The 18,415-nt window shown below is 50.6% G+C and overlaps 2 protein-coding genes across 13 annotated transcripts in view; one reads left to right on the top strand and one right to left on the bottom strand.

The window, feature by feature from the left end:
* Positions 1-2,735, bottom strand: part of TPRA1 (transmembrane protein adipocyte associated 1) — a 17,524-nt gene extending 14,789 nt beyond the window's left edge. For 3 of the 11 annotated variants that reach the window (XM_030458184.1, XM_030458193.1, XM_030458194.1), the window contains exon 1: positions 2,369-2,471. The gene's annotated coding sequence lies outside the window, so the exon portion shown is untranslated. Of the gene's footprint in view, positions 1-401; positions 725-752; positions 971-1,026; positions 1,046-1,443; positions 1,788-1,856; positions 2,133-2,333; positions 2,472-2,683 lie in introns of those variants that run through there. The other 8 variants (XM_030458185.1, XM_030458191.1, XM_030458189.1 and 5 more) reach the window with 8 other exon arrangements.
* MCM2 (minichromosome maintenance complex component 2) lies at positions 2,209-18,415 on the top strand. Of its 2 annotated transcripts, none has more exons than XM_030458183.1 (16): positions 2,209-2,334; positions 6,878-7,065; positions 7,615-7,790; positions 8,444-8,707; positions 9,717-9,936; positions 10,241-10,448; positions 11,154-11,288; positions 11,493-11,684; positions 12,544-12,637; positions 13,144-13,394; positions 13,636-13,762; positions 13,971-14,083; positions 14,199-14,441; positions 15,233-15,415; positions 16,352-16,507; positions 17,406-18,415. In XM_030458183.1, exons 2-16 carry the CDS (start codon positions 7,058-7,060, stop codon positions 17,514-17,516), a joined length of 2,481 nt encoding a protein of 826 aa, XP_030314043.1. In that variant the 5' UTR covers positions 2,209-2,334; positions 6,878-7,057; the 3' UTR covers positions 17,517-18,415. The 2 variants fall into 2 exon arrangements, with proteins under 2 accessions (XP_030314043.1, XP_008502749.1); XM_008504527.2 differs by lacking the exon at positions 2,209-2,334 and adding an exon at positions 6,269-6,370.

Raw genomic sequence — 18,415 nt, 5'->3', positions numbered from 1 at the left:
ACCTCTGCATCTCAGTAGCTGCAACAAGTATGCTCGCATTTGCCAACACAGAAAAAAATCTACCTAATTTTTTAAAAAGCTGGGAAAGAGTAGAGAGAAAACTCACAGAGCAGAGGCAGAGTAACATGATCAACTACAAACCATCACAACCTCCTAGTATCTTCTCTGGGACAAAGAATTCAATCTGCCTGTCACTGAAAAGCACTCAAGTAAAAAGCTGCAAAAGAACTACATGGGAAAAACATCTTCCTTATAAAAAGAACAAACACGCAACATTCTTTTTCCCCAGAAGCCACCACTATCACAGAACAGCAGTGAGCTGCAGATAAGGAGAGGAGTTGGCCACATTTAACAGAGCTCCAGGCAGAAGGCTCCAAAGGGCACAGCAGAATCAAGCTCACCTCTCAGCCAGGCTGCTGGGTACAGCCTGCTGTATCCTATTCTTCCTCCCAAGATGGAGGACACACAAAGCAGAGCAACAGAATGTCCAACATGATAAGAAAGGACAGGCAAAGCCATCAGCCAGACAGCACAATCCCCATGCTTTTCCAATAGCTGGGGCCTACAGCAAGGATTCCTTGCTTTCCTCCAGCAAAAATTCCATCACAATGGGACCAAGCACTGATGGCAAGGTCCCGGCGAGGCTTCGTCATCCCCAGCAACGCTGCTTCTTGCAGCACACTTTCCAAACCCCTGCCCTGTCTAGTCCAAAATAAATCCAGTCAGCTGAGCAAATCCAAGAGATCACTCACCACACCCTGCTTCTGCAGAGCCCTTCACTTCAGCCAGCCCAGCCTGTACCACGGGGGTAAAATCACCCCACAGCCACACAAAAGGAAACACAGTCCCACAGTCCTGGTCTCTCTTCTTCTAGCAGGCAGCTCTATTCCCCATACACAAGAAAGCAAAATAAAAGGGTCTTCCACACTACAGCTGCAGACAAGCTGACTCAGTATAGACCTATTTGTCTGTCCAGGCACTGGACTCTCCAAGTGAATTCAGATCAGGAACGTCCACATGACTCACAGGCTGCTGTGACAGGGTGCTGGGAAGGCTCAGCTGCACCTCCAGTGAACAGGATTGCCTCTCTGCCTCTCACCAAGGGGGTGTTGCTTCTTGAGTCAACATCCTAAGTGTATCAGAGCTCAGTGAAATTCCGGGCTCAAGTCACTGGTAATTCTCTGTGCTCTCAAAACCCAATCACAGAAACATGAACTACATGCTAAATTATACAGCTCTACTTAAAAAAAAAAAAAAAAAAAAAAAAAGTTTTCTTCCTTTCTGAGAACAGTATTAGAAAATCTTACAAATACGGCCCATATTAGGATTAAGACTGCTCTTTAAAACACTGTAATTGTGCAAGGAAGATAGGCACTGCCAAACCCTGCCTAAATACCACTGGCACTTCAATAGCTTAAATTTAAAAAATTATATAATACTAACAACTGTTTTTCTTTCTTCCTTTTTAAGACAGCTCTTCAAATATCACTCCTGGTCACAGCAGTTGTATTTTGCATTTCAGAACTCCCAGGACAAGGGATTTTCCACCAGTGATCAAGGACCTCTCTTTTCTCCAGGTTCTATTTTCACATCTCGTTCTTTCTTAACACGAACTTAACAGCAATGCTAAAACCAACCAAAGCAAAACAGCAAAAGCAGAATTATCAACAACACTCCAAAACCTTTAGGGAGCCCCAGCCCAGAGATTATGTCTTTTGAGAAGTAAATCTCCTAAACTCCTCGTTTTGTTTCAGTTTCTTTTCCTCTGGAAGGCACAGAGAGCAAGCAAGAAAGCAGCAAGCGGAGCGAAGCAACAGCCCCCGGTCGTGTTATTCTACACCGGCAAGAACCGATACCGATTGCAAAGGCTGCCTGAGGGACCCAGGAGGCTGCAGAAACTCTTCAGCTGCTTTCCACCCTTTAGAATGGACAGAAGTGCCTCTGGAGGCTCCCGCCGTAGGAGAGCTCAGAGGCTGCGCAGGGAGCCAGAGCCGCCTGCCAGGGACCCCTGAAGTGTTTGCAAAGGGCAGGGACCGAGGGAGCACCGAGGTCGACCCAGGCCACCGATCACCTCCGAGCTGGCACCGCCAGCAACCCAGGAACCGCAGCGCCCCCAGCACCGAGCGTTTTACCCTGCCGGACTCCCCGTAATAAGGGCAGCGGGGGAGCGAGGAGCGGGCCCGGTGGCTCCGCTCAGGCTCCGCTCTCACCCGGGGCCGATGCCGCGGCCCCGCCGCTCCCCTCAGAGGGCCACGACCCCCGCCGCAGCCAGGCCGTGCCGGTAGGGGTGGCCCTGCCGCCCCAGGTTGAAGAACCCCGGCGTCCCCCCCCACCGTAAGTCCCCTACCGGTGCCAGCCCCGCTCCTACCCGCCGCGGCCCGACCTCCCCGGCAGCGGCACTCAGTCCCGGGGGCACAGCCCCGCCATGCCAGGCCCCGGCCCGCCGCTCCCCTCAGCCACGGAGCGTCGCTAAAGAGCGGCTCAAGCAAAGCGCCGCACCGAGAGACGGGGAGACGGCTACAGCAGGCAGACGGCTCTTCGGTTGTGAACAGCAGAGATATTGAGAGAGAATCCCCAGCAGGGAGCCCCTCGGGCCAATCAGAGAGGCGGTAGAAAGAAGAGCGGCCAAAGAGGCCAAAACAAATAGCGGTGGCAGCCAATGGGAAGGGGCGGGAGGCGGGACCTCAGCGCTGGGACCGCCGCTATTTAAGGGCACTCGGGGCTTGAAGTTACCAGCGGGGTCACCGGCACCATCGGGGCGCCGAGCCGAGCCGAGCCGAGCCGAGCCGAGCCGAGCCGAGCCGAGCCGAGCCGAGCCGAGCCGAGCCGAGCCGAGCCGAGCCGAGCCGAGCCGAGCCGAGCCGAGCCGAGCCGAGCCGAGCCGAGCCGAGCCGAGCCGAGCCGAGCCGAGCCGAGCCGAGCCGAGCCGAGCGCCGAGCCGAGCCGAGCCGAGCCCCAGAGCGGGTGGGAGGAACAAAGCATTCCGCAGGAGCTCCAGTGCCTGGGTGCCAGGTACTGCAGGGCGAGGGCACAGAGGCCACTGGTGTAGAAGGGTTACTGGCTGTAAAGGAGGAGAGTTAATCATTTTCTTCCATGGACTGGATCCGGTAGTCAAGTTCCTGCAGGAGAGAATGATTAACATTCAGCTTTTAAGGAAAGTTTGAAGCTGACAGAGCTAACCTGACACAGTTTGGGTTTTCACAGCTACAAGAAAACTCGATAATTAGCAGGATTTTGATGTGTAAATATCAGGCAGGGAGAAGATCTGCTTCATAGAGTAACAAGAGAATAACTGGGACAAATGAGCCAAGATTCAAAAAGGGAACTGAAGGAAATAACTGGCTAAATATCAGGAGGTCACTCTTGGCAGTGAGCACTGTCTGACTGCTTCAGGGAGTTGTTTGTCATGCCAGGCATGGCAAGGGGCAGGAGGGTAAGCTCTGGGATGGTTTTCTACCTGTGGTTCATCTGGACATCTAGGGAGTTCCTCCTACAGGAATGCAAGGCTTGTGCTAATCTGAAATTTGCTGTATGAGATCTACACCTCTTTGGATTATCCCGGTATTGACTGAGTTTCATGCCCTGCTCTGGCAAATAGGACTCATTAAGTGTTTCAGGCCCACTATGCAAAAGCATCAGTTTAAAATCTGCTTGATCTTCTTCTCAGGTTTAATTTTCCAGCCTCACTGCAGCCAGGCCTCATGGAGGGGTCCTGCCCTGAGGCTGTGTTGACTGGCTCAGCCCATTGTTCCCATTTTCCAGTGAGATGAACAAGGTTTTTCATGCTGGTGTCAGGTCTTTGGAATGACATCTGGAGAGGCCGGTCCTTAGCTTGTCTCTTCTCACTCTGTCATTCAGGATAATGATATGTTGCAATATTTTGGCATGTTCTATTTGTGGATCCAAGCTCAAGGGCTCGGCAGGCACCGACATCTCTGAGCTATATCAGGGACTCTTCCATTTAAAAAGAGGTGGAGTGATTCTGCCTAAAAAGTGCCCTGGTTACAAAACTTCTCACTTGTAGCCTCAGGTGCTAACTAATAGGTGTTACCTCCCATGTAACAGTGTCAGAAGGAGAGATTTTTTTTTTTTTACAATCCACCTGCTCTTTCCATCTGATGCACTCTGGGGCTTGACACACCAGATCCAAAAGCTGTCTCTCAGGCAGAAGATTGCTGAGTGCCATCACAAGGACCATGACACATCAGATCTTGCCTTCCTCATGACACATCAGATCTTGCCTTCCTCACTCCTTCCATGAAAGAGGAGGTGGGGAATCCATACTTACGGTTCCTTTGTATTAACAAGCCAAACATGGTGAGTGAAAACATAACCCTGCTTTTCCCCACCTCCGAGGACTGCTTCATCTCCTGAACTGCACGTGTCCTCCCATTTCAGCTGAGAACCACTGCTCTCTGTCATCTCCTCCGTCCAGTGCATAAAGTTGCCAGGGCTCACTCCCTTTGTCCTTGCTGCACCACTTGGTGTTGCCAGGCTGAAGCAAGGCAAGAGGGGAAGCAAGGCTGTTTAGCAGCCTTGGTATAACCATGAGGGCCTCAAGGAAGGTCAAGTACACTTGGCTTTGTGCCTGCTGCACTCTGCTGACCTTTGGCCATCTCACCTGATTTGCAGGTCAGAGGCAGAAGAGGTACAGTCAGGGTTTCCAGAACAGCATCAAGCCCTTGTGGTATCACCAGATGCCACTTTTCGAGGATGTTTTATCTCTCTAAAATACTCTTGCAGCTTTTATTAGATCAGGCTACTGGTCAGGATATTACTTCTCATCCGAAACTGCTGCTGTTCAGGTGTGGAACAACTCCAGGGACCTGTGTGCCTGTCTTGTTCTACAGCTGATCTATCGAGATACTAATTTCTAGTATTGGTGTAGTAATTTCTAGTATAGTTTTGCAGCGCCTGGACTGTATTCCTGTGTCTCTGCCCTTCTTTTTGGGGGAATTCATTCCCAAGAACTCCTCTTGTGCTGGAAACCAAGTCTGCAAACCCCAAGTGGCATGTTTTGGTACAGTAAAGAGTTTGGTACTCAGCTATACTCACTCCAGCAAGCTGTCCAGGCACTGCCTGCATCTCAGACCTCTTGCATGGTCCCTATCACAGCAGGAGCCCTGTCCTATGCATGGTGGCCACCTGATTTTAGGGACAGTTTCACGTGCCCAACCTCAGCTCTTCTCAAAGAGACTGAGCACCCCAGCTCAAGCACAGAACCAGTTGTATCTGGCACCCAAAGAGAGCAGCAAAACCATGGATGCAGTCCATAGTTGTCTAGGAAGGACAGACAGAAAAGATGTCTGTCCATCCAGATGTCCAGTGCCTGGAGAGACAGTATTACCCTGTGGTGAGTCCAGCTCATCACAGCATGTCACCTGGGCCTTCTCAGACAGCATGGCCTTACCCAGGTCCTGGGCTGCTTGCCTTTAAGCCATGGTGGTCTTTAGTAGCCTTACAGGTGGGAGCATCTCTTGGGGGGTCTCTGTGCCTCTCAGCCCAAGCACCAGCCAGCTCCCCATCATGTGTCAAAGATGAAAATGAGCCACTCTGCTATTTAGATCGTGATGCTCCTGCTCTGCTGGATTCATACCAGGCTGAATCATCCAGCTGGACTCCTGGAAGAGCCATTTCAGGTCTGTGATTGTCAGCTGCTTCTTCAGTCACTTTTGCTTCTGGTGCCTCCTGTTTCAGGGTCACTGTCCAATCTCTGACTGCAGCCAAGAACAGAAATACCCTGATACTAAATAGAGCTGTCAGAAACCCATTCAGAGAGGACAGATCTCCAAAATTCACACCATCTGCCATTCTGTAAGAGCCTGGAATAGACGTGTTCCACTTCATTGCCAAACATCAGCAGTACGTGTTACTGCTGCTTGCTTTGCCTCTCTCAATTCCTCTTCCAGTCCCTATGGCACAGATGTTCTGCATTTCCATACAGACTCACACCAAACACACTCACACGGCAGAACCCTCTTCCCTCCTCATCTACTTTTACTGTGAGCCTGAAAAGCGTTGATTCAAACGGCTCAGAAACAAACCTGGTTCATCCAGACGGGATTTTAGCTGCAGAAGAGGCAGAAAGCACGGGGCACGGGGATTGGCAGCAGGCACCAGTCGAGCCCAGAGCGAGAGGGCACAAAACTTACCGAAGTTTGTCCCTGCTGCTCACCGGGCACCCGGGGGTGGCCACGACCCCCAGCCCGCTCCCCCTTCCCGCCCACCGCCTCATGAATATTCACACAGGAGGCGGGGCCCGCCCCATCAGCTTTTGCATTATTCATGAGCTTTCGCGCGCTTTTTCCTACCACGTGGGTCAGTTTACGCGCGGAATCGGTCCGGGAAGGAAGAGGCGGCAGCAATGGCGGTAAGCACCGGGACCGGGGCACGGGAGCGGGGTGAGGCGGGGCGAGTCCGTTCTGGTCGGATCGGATCCCGGTTCCGTCCCGCTGCTGGAGTCTGGGCACTGCGGGCACGGCGGCGCGGGGTGTAGAGGGGATTTCGGGGGTCGGTGGGAGGTGTGTTGAATGGGGGTGAGCTCGCCGAGAAGTTTCCCATATGCTCGGCACCGGAGAAGGGAGCCGGGGCGGGGGGCTTGGAGCTTTTTCCCTCTGCTCTGTCTGCCCTGGACTCGGAGCATGGGGTGCGTGTCCCCCCTCCCAGTCATTTCCAAGGAGCACTTACTGTTTGGTCTTCCCCCCACCCCGCAGCGGGAGGGAGGACTCATTGCTGATCCACAGCCCAGTGCTGATCACCCACCCCGTCGCAGAGGCTCCTGGAAGCAGCAACTCACTCCTCTCTTCCCCCACCGCCCGGTGCCGGGGAGGAGGGTCCTCCTGGCTTACCTGCTTACCTTGTCCTTCTGTCCCTGCAGGATTCCTCCGAGTCTCAGACGGCGGTCACCAGCCCGCTCCGCAGCTCACGCCGGGGCGATGCCTTCACGTCCAGCCCTGGCCGAGACCTGCCGCCCTTCGAGGATGAGTCGGAGGGGCTCCTGGGGACCGAAGGGCTCCCTGAGGAGGAAGAAGAAGGAGAAGAGCTCATTGGGGAAGGGATGGAGAGGTAAGGAAACTGGTTAGAGCCAGCTTGTTGGGGGGATTGTATATGGGAATGGGGTTTTGCTAATGGGATTCAGTGGAGGGGGGGGCCTCTCAGCCATTGTGGGGCCCCTCTGCTGTGCTGGCAGCTGGGGTGACAGGGCTGGAGAGCTGCTGCATAGTGGAGAAAGTTCAGGGCAAGCTGTCATTGGAATTCTGAAGAACTGAGCAAGCTGGGGGTGAAGTGCCATTGTGATCCAGTATGGGTAAATCAGGATCTCCCTCAATCTGTGATGTGCATCCAGCTCTTTACTCCTGCAGGTGCAAATCTTCATGTTTTTCACTTAGCCAGGCCTGCTGGCCAGCTGGTGAGCTTTACCATGCAAAGGCTGGAATGTTGGCATTCATAACCACGGTATTGCAGGGCACCTTCCTTGTGAAGTGCCTTCCTGCTCCACACCTTCAGGCTTGCTGCAGCAAGGCTGTCTTGACAGGTACCCAGGCATAGCCAGAGGAGAGCTGGAGAAACACTTTCTGGAGCCTGGCCTGATTCAGTGCTGTGTGTGTGTGCTAGGGACTACCGCCCCATCCCCGAGCTGGACGTCTACGAAGCAGAGGGCCTGGCCTTGGATGATGAAGATGTGGAGGAGCTGACAGCCAGCCAGAGGGAAGCTGCGGAGCGAGTCATGAGGCAGCGAGACCGAGAGCTGGAGCAGGGCATGGGCCGCATGAGGAGGGGACTGCTCTATGGTAGGTGCAGATGAGCTGTATCAGGTGGGCTGCTGATCTCCCTGTGGTTGACTACAAGCCATCCCTTTTGGGGAAGCTGGGCTTTTGCCCTCAGGGTAGCAGGAAAGTCCCTGGAGCTCCAGTGTATTTGCGCTTTCAGAAAAATCTCTGTCTGAGGGCTTGGCTGGACTCCCCAGTGAATGGTCCTTTTGACTTGGGCTTCCCAGGAGCTCATGTGGTGTGTTCTGGTTATGTGTTCACTGCTGAAACAAAGTCAAGACCTTGGATCTTTATCAGGGGTTGGGGATTCTCCTGAGCATATGAAGTGGGGTTTGTTGGTGTTCCTATAGAGACTTTTGTGGGCAGGATGGGAGGGCTTTTTGTGCACTTGTAAGTGCATTCCTTGGCCTTCTTCCCTCAATGCATCAGTGGACATGATTGTGTGCTGTTGCATACAGATCTTCTTATTCCACCCTTTGAAGTCTATAGCTACCTGGTGGAAGATGTAGGAACCAGGCTAGAACTGGATTTAGGTTGGGACTGGGAGGTCTTTTGGTTTGTATCCTAGACTTTGACCTCTTTGCTTTTGCAACCCGAGCGATCCAACCATGACTAATTAAAAAAGTGTGAATGGGAATTCCAGCTTCTTAACAGTTTTTCCTCCCAACTCTTAGATAGTGATGATGAAGATGAAGATCGTCCTTCACGGAAGAGGCGGCTGGCAGAACGAGCAGCCGATGGTATTGAGGAGGAAGATGAGGACATGATTGAGAGCATTGAGAATCTTGAAGACATGAAAGGGCATTCAGTGAGGGAGTGGGTTTCCATGGCAGCTCCCCGGCTTGAGATCTACCACCGCTTCAAGAACTTCTTGAAGACCCATGTGGATGACCATGGGCACAATGTCTTCAAGGAGAGGATCAGCGACATGTGCAAAGGTAGAACTGGGTGATTAGAGGCTCTCTCCTCTTCATGTGGGTCGTGGTGCTTTGCAGTGATCCTGTCCATAGGTGGATTTTTCTCTGCCTGCCTGTTTGTCCCAGACATTTGAGTCAGCACTTTAGGAAAGTCGGGTGCTGAATGGAGATGAATGAATAATGGAAACATGTCTGCTATCTTCTTTGATTCTGGCTGAGTAATTAGAAGGCCCCCTGCATCTGGTACTCATTAATATTCATATCAAAGAAGTGCTAGCAAAAAAATATGTGGGGCAGCAGACAGTGGTCTGCTAACCACTTTTGTCATCTGAAAGAGACAACAATGCTGTCTGTGCCTGTTCCTTTCTCACACTGGAAGCTGGATTATCCAACTAGGGGACACAAATAGACCTTGTGACTTTAAAAACCATGTCTGTGTTGCAGCCTTGTATTCTGACAAGGGACTGCCAGAAGAAGCAATCCTTAAGGCTGCCTGATAAATTTCAAAAGCAGGCATTGTCACATCTAGGAGCAGCTCATGTAGCTGCAGTTGTCCATTTCTTTTTTATACTGAGGCAAAAGCTCCAGAAACTTGAGAAGTGGATCAGGGTCAGTGTTACACAGCTAAGAAATTAAAGGCATTTGTTTTGTCCCTTTCCAGGAACATAAGACACTGAAGGGTTTTGTCATCCATACAGCACAGTTGTGTCTCTTATTAATTTGTTTCCTGGAGGTCTGTGGGATGTGTTGGGCTGAGGCTTTTGAGTCTCAGGAGCGCTGAGCCTGGGAAGTATTGGTGCTGAAATGGAAAGGAACAATCACAAGTTCGGTACTGATGAAGCATTGGCCAGAGAATTAGACTAAAAAGTGTTTTCCAGACATTTTCAAATTGTTGACCTCTAAACGTTTTTTCAGGGAAGGTGCAAATACTTGCAAACTGCAGCCTGCAGGGTGCAGGCTTGTCTGTCCTGGATATGTTTGTAAAACAAATGCTCAGTTCAGATACAGTTCATCCTATCTTTTTCTACAGAGAACAGAGAGAGTCTGGTGGTGAACTATGAGGATCTGGCAGCCCAGGAACATGTCCTTGCCTACTTTCTGCCTGAGGCCCCAGCAGAAATGCTGAAGATCTTTGATGAAGCAGCCAAGGAAGTGGTGTTGGCCATGTACCCCAAATACGATCGTATTGCTCAGGAGATCCATGTCCGTATCTCCCACCTTCCCCTGGTGGAAGAGCTGCGGTCACTCAGGTGAGCAGCAGCAGAGTTACCAGCACTGGCTGTGTGGCCTTCAGCAGGCTTTGGGGTGCTCAGGAGAACTGATCTGCAAGCTAAAGCTCTCAGTAAGGATGACTGAGCTTATTACAGGGGAAAAAGCCATGTTAAGTGTGAACTCCCAGTGTCCCCAGAGGTAAAACACAAATCCTGTGTGAGAAAGCTACTGATAATTGTCTCTTACTAGACCTGTGGGAGTTGTGCCTTGTAACAAGAATATATCTGTAGAGTGCTCTGTCTTCTGTGCCCTGCAGGCATTGAGTATCTGTCTTTTCTACAGGCAGCTCCACTTGAATCAGTTGATCCGGACCAGTGGAGTGGTGACAAGTTGCACAGGGGTCCTGCCTCAGCTCAGCATGGTGAAATACAATTGCAGCAAGTGCAGCTTCATCCTAGGACCATTTTTCCAGTCCCAGAACCAGGAGGTGAAACCTGGTTCTTGTCCAGAGTGTCAGTCTCTGGGGCCCTTTGAAATCAACATGGAAGAGGTAAGAGATGTGCTTGCCTGGACAGGCTTCTGCAGTGCCTGTTCCTCCTATCCCTGCCTTGGCTCCCACCCCTTCAACAGGCTTGGTGCCAGGAGAAGGGTCTATTGCTATATCAGCTCTGTCAAGATAGATCTTGTCTGTTTGAGCTCTTGACCTGAATGTGCCAAATTTATCACCTAAAAGTATTTTATTGCCTCATTGTAAGTGTTAAGGCTGAATCTTTTGCCATAATCATCTGTGCTACAGTTACCCATCCATACTGTAGAAGTGCAGATGTAGGCTATCTGGCTCCCCTCCTTCCCAAGTTAGGTCACTGTTTCCTGACCTGCCAGCTAAGGAAACTAGAGGGCAGTAGCAATATAGTTGATGTGGTTCTTCTGAATTTCATTCTTTGCTTTGATAGCTTTAACTGTAACAAATGGAGTATCCTCCTAGCAGGAACCACTCTAGCATTTGGGTGGGCAAACCCTGGAGGCTGAAACACAGCAGTGAGATGTGGCAAAGTGCTTTCCTGTCCCCACTGGTGTCTGTCACACCCTGGAATTGCTCCCCACAACCTTCATCCTCCCATGAATGAGGGGGATGTTTTATCACCAAAATACAGCAAACCTTTGTATGGACCGTCTCTAGTGAAGTGACTTTGAAAAGCATTGGCCATGCTGATGCCCACCAGCCTTGCTGGGCAATTTCTGTTTGTTGCTGCAGACAGTCTATCAGAACTATCAGCGCATCAAAATCCAGGAGAGCCCTGGGAAGGTAGCTGCTGGCAGGCTGCCCCGCTCCAAGGATGCCATTCTCCTTGCTGATCTGGTTGACAGCTGCAAGCCAGGGGATGAGATTGTGAGTACATGATTGAATTCGAGTATGGGGTGAGCGCAAAGCATTTTTAAACTTTTGACAGTGACATCACAGGACATCTGTGGATGCAGGGAGGGATCGTTCTCTGATATATTTGGGCAGCTACTTTTGAGACTGGCACCTTAAAATGGAGAGGGGTCTATTTTGTGCTGTGCAGACACTGACACACCATCTCCTGCTTCCCAGGAGCTGACAGGGATCTACCACAACAACTATGATGGCTCTTTGAACACTGCCAATGGGTTCCCAGTGTTCGCAACTGTGATCCTGGCCAACCACATTGCCAAGAAGGACAACAAGCTGGCTATTGGAGAACTGACTGATGAAGATGTGAAAGTGATTGTGGGTCTGTCCAAGGATGAGCAAATTGGGGAGAAGGTAGGTGAACCTCAGACATCCCTTCTTTTTCTGTTGATACCTTTCTGTCATCTGGCACCTGGGTCAGAAAGTGATGAAAGCTGTCACTTGACTCAACAGTAGTTAGAAGAAACTTCTAGAAATCCCAGTTCCCTCTGAATGGTTTTCTGGACTTGAGTATCTCTCATACAGCTTGAGCTGTGGTGGAAATCTTAGCTTTGTTCCTCTTGGCCTGCTAAGACCTGAATCCTATACTTAAAAGACAAAGCTCCTGGACTGGTGCACGTTCAACCTCATTTGGGTCAGGTTGAAGCTCTCTAATAAGGAGACCTCACTCTGTTGCCTTTGTCATGCTGGTTTTATCTTGACTGGTGTTCCCAGTGGGTGAAGCAGCTTCAGTTGAGCTAGGGCTGTTTTAACATCACTAGTCTCCAGGAACAGGCTATTACCAGAAAACTCTTGAGAAAGTAAGCTGGTTGTTCGTAATATTTGACCATAATGACAATTCATGTGTGGCATCACCCATCCAACTACTGTCATGTGCAGTGAGTAAGTCTCAAGGTCTCTGACTTTGCAACAACTGATAACAGCCAATGTGGAGCACTTTGTGCACAGCTGGAGCATGGAGGCATTGACAGCACCTTCCAGCACCAGGCTACACAATCATGCCACAGTCAGCACCATTTTTGTGAGACACTTTTTAGGAGACCCTGGGTGGATAGTTAACTTCGAAAAAGCCCACTCACTGTGGGTAAGAAAACACTTCAAAGACAGCAGGATTGTAAGGGTAACCATGATACATCCTCTTGCCAATTTTCATGCTAAATTCTGCCCAGACTGTGAAATGGTAATCCCTGGACAACTCCTCTTTTCCTTTCAGATTTTTGCCAGCATTGCCCCATCTATTTATGGGCATGAAGATATCAAGAGGGGCTTAGCTTTATCTCTCTTTGGTGGAGAGCCCAAAAACCCAGGTGGGTGTCACTTGGTGCTGCTTCACTCAGCAGAAAGTATCTGCACCCAGCTGGTCTGGGTTTGAATGTTCTGGTGCAGTGAGAGTGGATAGAGATACCTGTGTGTCATGGTTGCAGACTGAGACATATCTGTGGTGGAAGTGGCTGCTTTTAACATGCTGAAAACTCTGAAGTGACAGTAGAAACACTAAGACTGAAAACAGCTTCCTGAGCAAAGCTGGACAAGTCTTTACCCATCCTCTGGAGGGTTGTGTTTGATGCCCATTCTGAGGTTTGACCTTTTGGTGTCCTGATTTGTTACCTTCTTAGAAGAATGTGTTGAGCAAGGCTAGAAGTGCTGTTTTCCACATGTGACTGCCTTCAAAGCTGACTTTCTTTTTACTTTCCCTGTAAAGTGGTTTCCCTGCCTCCTCTTTGCTTTCTTTTCAGCTTTGTGGTGTTAAGGGCAGGGTTGCTATAAAGCCATGTGCTCAGCTGCCAACATGTCTCTCCCATTACTGTTGTAGGTGGCAAACACAAAGTCCGTGGTGACATCAATGTCCTTCTCTGTGGAGACCCTGGTACTGCAAAATCACAGTTTCTTAAATACATAGAGAAGGCATCCAGCAGAGCAATCTTCACCACTGGCCAAGGTGCTTCTGCTGTGGGCCTCACAGCCTATGTCCAGAGGCACCCAGTCAGCAAGGAGTGGACTCTAGAGGCAGGAGCCCTTGTGCTGGCTGACAGAGGTGTCTGCCTGATCGATGAATTTGACAAGGTGAGACCTAGCTTCACCTCTGTGGGAAGGATTACCTGGGAAGGGAACAGCTGTAACCTTTGCAGTGGGGAGACACTACAGCTTACAGTGTCATCTCACAGCTGACCAAGCTGTTTGCTTAGGCTCTTACAGGCCCATAGAGCAGTTTGCTACTTTTTCAGAGCATCAGGAACTGATTCTCCTAGGTGCACTGGGCGATGGGTACAAAGGTTCAGTTTAAGTCATTCTTGCTTTCTCATAGATGAATGATCAAGACAGGACCAGCATCCATGAAGCCATGGAGCAGCAAAGCATTTCCATCTCCAAAGCAGGCATTGTCACGTCCTTGCAAGCCCGCTGCACTGTTATTGCTGCTGCTAATCCTATAGGTAGGTGCTGACAGACCACAGGACCATCTCAGGCCTCCAGCATAGGTCCTGCTGTCATGGGAATTGTGACACAGCTTCCTCTCCCTCTGCCTGCTTACTACAGATTAAGTGATCAGTGAAGTCCCTTTGTGCAGGAGGTCTATGCTTGCTTCAGAGCTTCCGCCCTGGAGCTTGTGTTTGACTTTGAGGTTTGTCTCTTATTCTCTAGGTGGGCGTTACGACCCCTCATTAACTTTCTCAGAGAATGTAGACCTGACAGAGCCCATCATCTCTCGATTTGATATCCTGTGTGTGGTGAGAGACACAGTGGACCCTGTGCAGGTACAAGCTGTGCTCTCCATCTGAGCTTTTGCTGGGCTTGTGATGCTGCTGTTGGGATGCTCAGCTGCAGTTGCCCACTGAGTTCATTGTCTTCTATTCCACTGCTCTCTTATAGGATGAAATGCTTGCCCGGTTTGTTGTTGGCAGCCATGTCAAACACCACCCAGGTAGCAAGGAGGCAGTGAATGGGGATGCCAATGAGGTTGTTCTCCCCAATACATATGGGGTTGAGCCCATTCCCCAAGAGATCCTGAGGAAATACATCATCTATGCCAAAGAGAAGGTCCACCCAAAACTCAACCAGATGGACCAGGACAAGGTGGCTCGGATGTACAGTGACCTCAGGAAAGAGTCTATGGTGAGAATAATAAGAAAGGGAGATGTATCTAGACTACAAAGCAATCTGAGACTGCTCCAGAATACATTGACAGATTCTTGCCATTCCTGTCACTGTTGTCTGTGCCACTGTTTTGTGAGAGACAAGCAGATCCCACAGTGTCTGCTGAACAGATGATTCTTCATTTAAATGCAGAATCTTGCCTGTTGGTGATCTGTGGGCTGATGGACCAGACACGTGTACTAGTGTCTGCCACAGCAAAGTCCTCGTATTGTCACTGACTGGCAGGCCTATGGGAGATGTTTGCATTCACTCAGACCCATATGCTCTTGGTACATTACAGGGAGCTGTTCTGTGTAGAAATGCCCTTCTATTTAGTCCGTGGCACCTCTGTCTTGTTTCATGCTCTTCAAATGAAAGAGGAATTTGTTGAGATCAGAGGGAGATTTTTTTGAGCTTTGAAAACTGTATCTTTTGACTTCTTATGTCCTTAGCTCCTCCTAAAAGTTGCCAGAGGAAGTGGGAATGTTGTTTCTGGGGAGGAGCTAAACTATGGCAAAGAGGGACGCCAGGTAGCATCCTCTTGCACCCTGCCAATTGCAAATGCTGACCGGGGGAGGCAGCCTGACCGCTCCGTGCAGTGTGTGCCAGCAGGTGGCAGAGCCACCTTAGCCTAAGACAGTCCTCAAAGGTTGAGGAGCAGCTACGTAACAGCATGCAGTAGGTCATTGGTCAGAGGGCTACCTTCCTGGCCTCATGCCTTTTACCTTTCAGTAAGGAGCTGCTTCCCCCCCTTCCCCCTTTCCCCTTAGGCGACCGGCAGCATCCCCATCACCGTGCGTCACATCGAGTCCATGATCCGGATGGCTGAGGCTCATGCCCGCATGCACCTAAGGGACTATGTGGTAGAAGATGATGTCAACATGGCCATCCGGGTGATGCTGGAGAGCTTCATCGACACGCAGAAGTTCAGTGTCATGCGGAGCATGCGCAAGGTGGGTGCAGGCTGAGCTGGGGGCTGTAGTTGTGCCCCAGGCCCTCTGGTTGCACCCCCATCCCCGCTGCAGGCTCCATGCACTGCCCTGGCTGTGGGAAGAGGCTCCTCCAGGCTCTGCAGTGTTCTGTCCTACAGTCAGGCACAGAGCCTGAGCAAATGGCACACTGGGAGGCTGGAGGCACTGCTGTGTGACTGCCCGTGGTTAGTCAGTGTTGGGGCAGTGGTTTTGTTGGGACTGTGTGTGCCCCAAGCACTACTCCATCTCACTTCGTTTTTGACACTTTCCCTGCTATTTTGGCACAGGACTCCCACTGCTGCTCCTGCCAGGTGATCAAGCCTGAGCTGGCAGTCGGTTTCTTCATGTTTTTTCCTAGGGGTCCTCAGGGGTCAGCTAACCACAGGGCAGCACTCACTCTGGTTTAGTGCCCTTATGTCTGAGTGGCAGGGGCTGCCTCCCAACAGCTCTTGGCTGGCTGCAGCCTGGCATTTATTCACTCCGACTGTTTGCCCTCAGTCTGGACAGCTCATGGTCTCTCTGGCTTCAAACAGCCAGCCAAGTGTGAGCGTTTGCTGGGGAGTCACAGGACAGTCTGGGTTAAGGGAACCTGCTCTATGCCTTCCCCAGGGCCAGGTCTGCTTCCCTGCAGGCAGCCCCTAGAGGCTTCAGTTCTGCTGATGAGGACCTTCCAGAGATTTTTTAATAGGTGTAAGAGCAGCCAGCAGAGGAGTGTCGTGGCTGTCACAAGGCTGTGTTTTTAGCTGCATGTGCAGGTGGCAGCTTGGCAAGGCCAAGTCCCTTAAGAGGACACTAAGGACGTAGTTGGTTTCCCTTGTGCTCTGTGGGGGCAGGGAGCTGGTTGGTGTTGGGCACAGCAGACCTGCAGTGCATCAGTCCTTCCCTGATCCTCTTGGCTCATTTCATCCTTTCTCCCAGACATTCTCCCGCTACCTTTCATTCAAGCGAGACAACAATGAGCTGCTGCTGTTCATCCTGAAGCAGCTGGTTGCAGAGCAGGTGATGTACCAGAGAAACCGCTTTGGAGCCCAGCAAGACACCATAGAAGTCCCAGAGAAGGATCTGGTGGATAAGGTACAGGCTTATCTTAAGCCTTCTCTGGGTTTAGTTCTGCTCTCTCTCTCTCTGCAGCCTCAGAACCAGAGGTTTTCTGTGACTTGTAACTTTCCCTCCTGAATTATGGTACCAAAAAAAGCATGGTGTTAATTTAACACAGAATCAGGACTGTGTCTCTCACCTGTTTCTGCTGTCTTCTCTAGGAGTGCCATTTTCTTCCTCCTTAGTTCCCATACAACTGCCTAAGGCTTTGGGGTTGGAGTGATAAATCCTGCAGTATGGCTGGTGCTTTGCAGGCAAATGAGGACACAAGTTCCCTGGCACCTGCACTTGAAAAAGCAATGAGCAGAAAAATCTCTGCTTGTATGAACTTTCCCAATCTCTCCTGAGGCTCACTCTCTTTAATGCACCCTCATCCTGGTCCAGGGGATGTGCTCCTAGCTCTGCCTTTCTGTGCAATGCATTGACCTTGCTTGGCACTAAAGCCGTATTTGATTCCTGGGTTGCTGCTTTTCTGCTTCTTGCATCAATTGTGCAGAGTAACTACTTCCAGAGTGACCTACTTAGTGCTGCCAGTGTGACCACCCCCAACTAGAAGTCTTTTGCAGAAATGCCACCCACTTGGGTGAGATATTGGGGTCTTTTGAATAGCAGTTATGTTCTAGCTCCAGTGGAAGCAGAAGGACAAGCTGAGAGCAGGCAGGTGCTGAGCCAGCATCCTCTCTTAGCTCAGCTTAGCTCTGCCAGTGCTCCCTTCCTCTTGACCTGCAGTCTCCTCTGCTACTGCAGTTCTGGTTCCTGCTGAGCAGAGCAGAGATTGCTGAGTGTCAAATTTTATGCAGCCTCTGCTGTGGAAAACCACTTGGTTCTTACTGTTTTTAAATAAACATTTACCTCTCCCTTCTTCTCCTTCCAGGCTCGGCAGATCAACATCCACAACCTCTCAGCCTTCTATGACAGTGAAGTGTTCAAGATGAACAGGTTCAGCCGGGATGTGAAGCGGAAGCTGATTGTGCAGCAGTTCTGAGGCTGGAAGCAGAGTTCCCTACATGCTACACCTTGCAGCTCTCCCAGGAACAATACCTCTCGTGATCCAGAGGGACTCAGCTGTACATTCTCTTACTTGCTTTGCGCCTTACGGAGTGCTGAGCTGCTGAAGACCTTGTAAATAGAACAGAGTTAGTTAAATGCCCAACCAAGTCTGTTTAGCAACTTCATTCACTGTTTTGCCTTGTAGCTAAGCACAACAGGGAGAGAATTGCTGGCCACATAGGTGGCATGTTTGCTGTTTGTTTGTCATAGTTGTTATGGGCTCAGCTGCAGGAGGAACTGAGTGGGAGCAATAGAAAAGCATTTGTCTGCCTTATCCATGCCCCTTGCATTGCAAGCACCCTCAGGGATTCTCTTTTCCCATCTCTGGTGACTGTACAGCCTGCTGGGTGGTAACTGAGACTGCTTTCAACTCTCCATGAACCAGTCAGCCTCTTGGCTCCAGGCCTTTGTGCTTGACACTTGACATTTCCCCAGGTGCCCTCATAGGTTGACCTTGTGCTTGGTTTCTGCAAGGGGAAGGGGGGTGGGCAGAGGAAGATGAGAACTGAAGTAAAACAACTCTTTCTCGTACTAATGGTGATCTGTATGGGCAGTGAAACCTCCTTCAGTACATGCTGGGGCATCATGCAGAAGCCTTTGGTCTTCCCCTGACTTAATGAGTATTATCTCTGCAGCTGTCAGCAGATGTGAATTTCTGGCTGGACCAAACATCACCTCACACGTTTGTTGAGGGTGAAGTACCCATGGTGCTGGTGTTGAGGGTAGGAATGGAAGAACCCTGAGCTGGAGGTGTTTAGGGAGGACTGGATGGGCTCGCTATTCACATGCAATTTTCTTGCTGTGTGTGGTTTCTAATACATTTGTTTTCCAATA

Source organism: Calypte anna, chromosome 12, assembly GCF_003957555.1.
Source record: "Calypte anna isolate BGI_N300 chromosome 12, bCalAnn1_v1.p, whole genome shotgun sequence".
Taxonomy (NCBI): domain Eukaryota; kingdom Metazoa; phylum Chordata; class Aves; order Apodiformes; family Trochilidae; genus Calypte; species Calypte anna.
This window is presented reverse-complemented; position numbering and strand designations above follow the sequence as displayed.